The following is a 1,035-nucleotide window of genomic DNA, read 5'->3' on the forward strand; positions in this document are numbered from 1 at the left end:
GTCACTCAAGTGTTCGGCCCAGACGGTGGTAAGCGATCGCAGACCACGGGGAGTCTCGATGTAGCCCACAATACCAACAACGATCATCTGCAAAAGTGAAGATGTTAGCCATAGGCACAGAGCCAAGCGGGCTGCGTTGTTCGTACCGGTGGGGTGTCAATAATGGTGACAGCCTCAACAACTTCCTTCTTGTGCGACTTGGCACCCGGGCGGTCGAGGTCTCGGACGATGGTGGTCATACCGGCCTTGTAGCCCATGGTGGCTGTCAGGTGAACGGGCTTCTTGGGGTCATCCTTGGGGAAACTGGTTGAGAAATCCGCGAGTTAGCATTACTGATGTCTATGAATGCAATTGATACACCACCATTCTCGATTTGCAGATAGGACTTTGAAGTCGCATCGACATCATGGTCGACCCGCGGCCGGGGAGTAGCGTTTGCGACTCTGGGAAATTTGCAGGTAACTTACGACTTGACCTTGCCACGGTGGCGGGCGGCACGCTTTCTGGGCAAGAATGCTAGAGAGCCATGACGGGGGGCCTCGAACTTTCGGTGAGACATCTTGCAATGATTCTCCTGTTCGTGTTAGTTGTCGAGGCGAGATGAGGAAATCTGAAGCACGGAAAGTCTCCAAAAGTGTTCGGCGGGAAACTTCGGTGGTGGTGGAATTGGCGACGAAATTTCTAGCCCTAAGTGGCACGTGCATATACCCCACTCGGACATCGAATTTATTAAAGGGCACTTTCCTCTTGGCGGTCGGTCAAACGTGACATTTTAGTGGGAATCAAGAGCATTTTGATATCACTGGAGTAAGCGATGGGATAACGTACAACACCACCTTTCTGGCCACCCAACTTTCTGGCCACCCAACTTTCTGGCCACCCAACTTTCTGGCCACCCAACTTTCTGGCCACCCAACTTTCTGGCCACCCAACTTTCTGGCCACCCAACTTTCTGGCCACCCAACTTTCTGGCCACCCAACTTTCTGGCCACCCAACTTTCTGGCCACCCAACTTTCTGGCCACATATTGCAATC

General features: G+C 52.8%; 1 protein-coding gene across 1 annotated transcript; it reads right to left on the bottom strand.

The window, feature by feature from the left end:
• Window positions 1-104: 104 nt before the first annotated feature.
• BCR38DRAFT_403463 (translation protein) lies at window positions 105-559 on the bottom strand (the record flags this gene model as incomplete). The annotated part of the gene is made up of 2 exons (XM_040857799.1): window positions 105-303; window positions 468-559. 2 exons carry the CDS (start codon window positions 557-559, stop codon window positions 105-107), a joined length of 291 nt encoding a protein of 96 aa, XP_040709435.1.
• Window positions 560-1,035: the final 476 nt, after the last annotated feature.

Source organism: Pseudomassariella vexata (genome assembly GCF_002105095.1).
Source record: "Pseudomassariella vexata strain CBS 129021 chromosome Unknown BCR38scaffold_29, whole genome shotgun sequence".
In the NCBI taxonomy this organism is placed as follows: domain Eukaryota; kingdom Fungi; phylum Ascomycota; class Sordariomycetes; order Amphisphaeriales; family Pseudomassariaceae; genus Pseudomassariella; species Pseudomassariella vexata.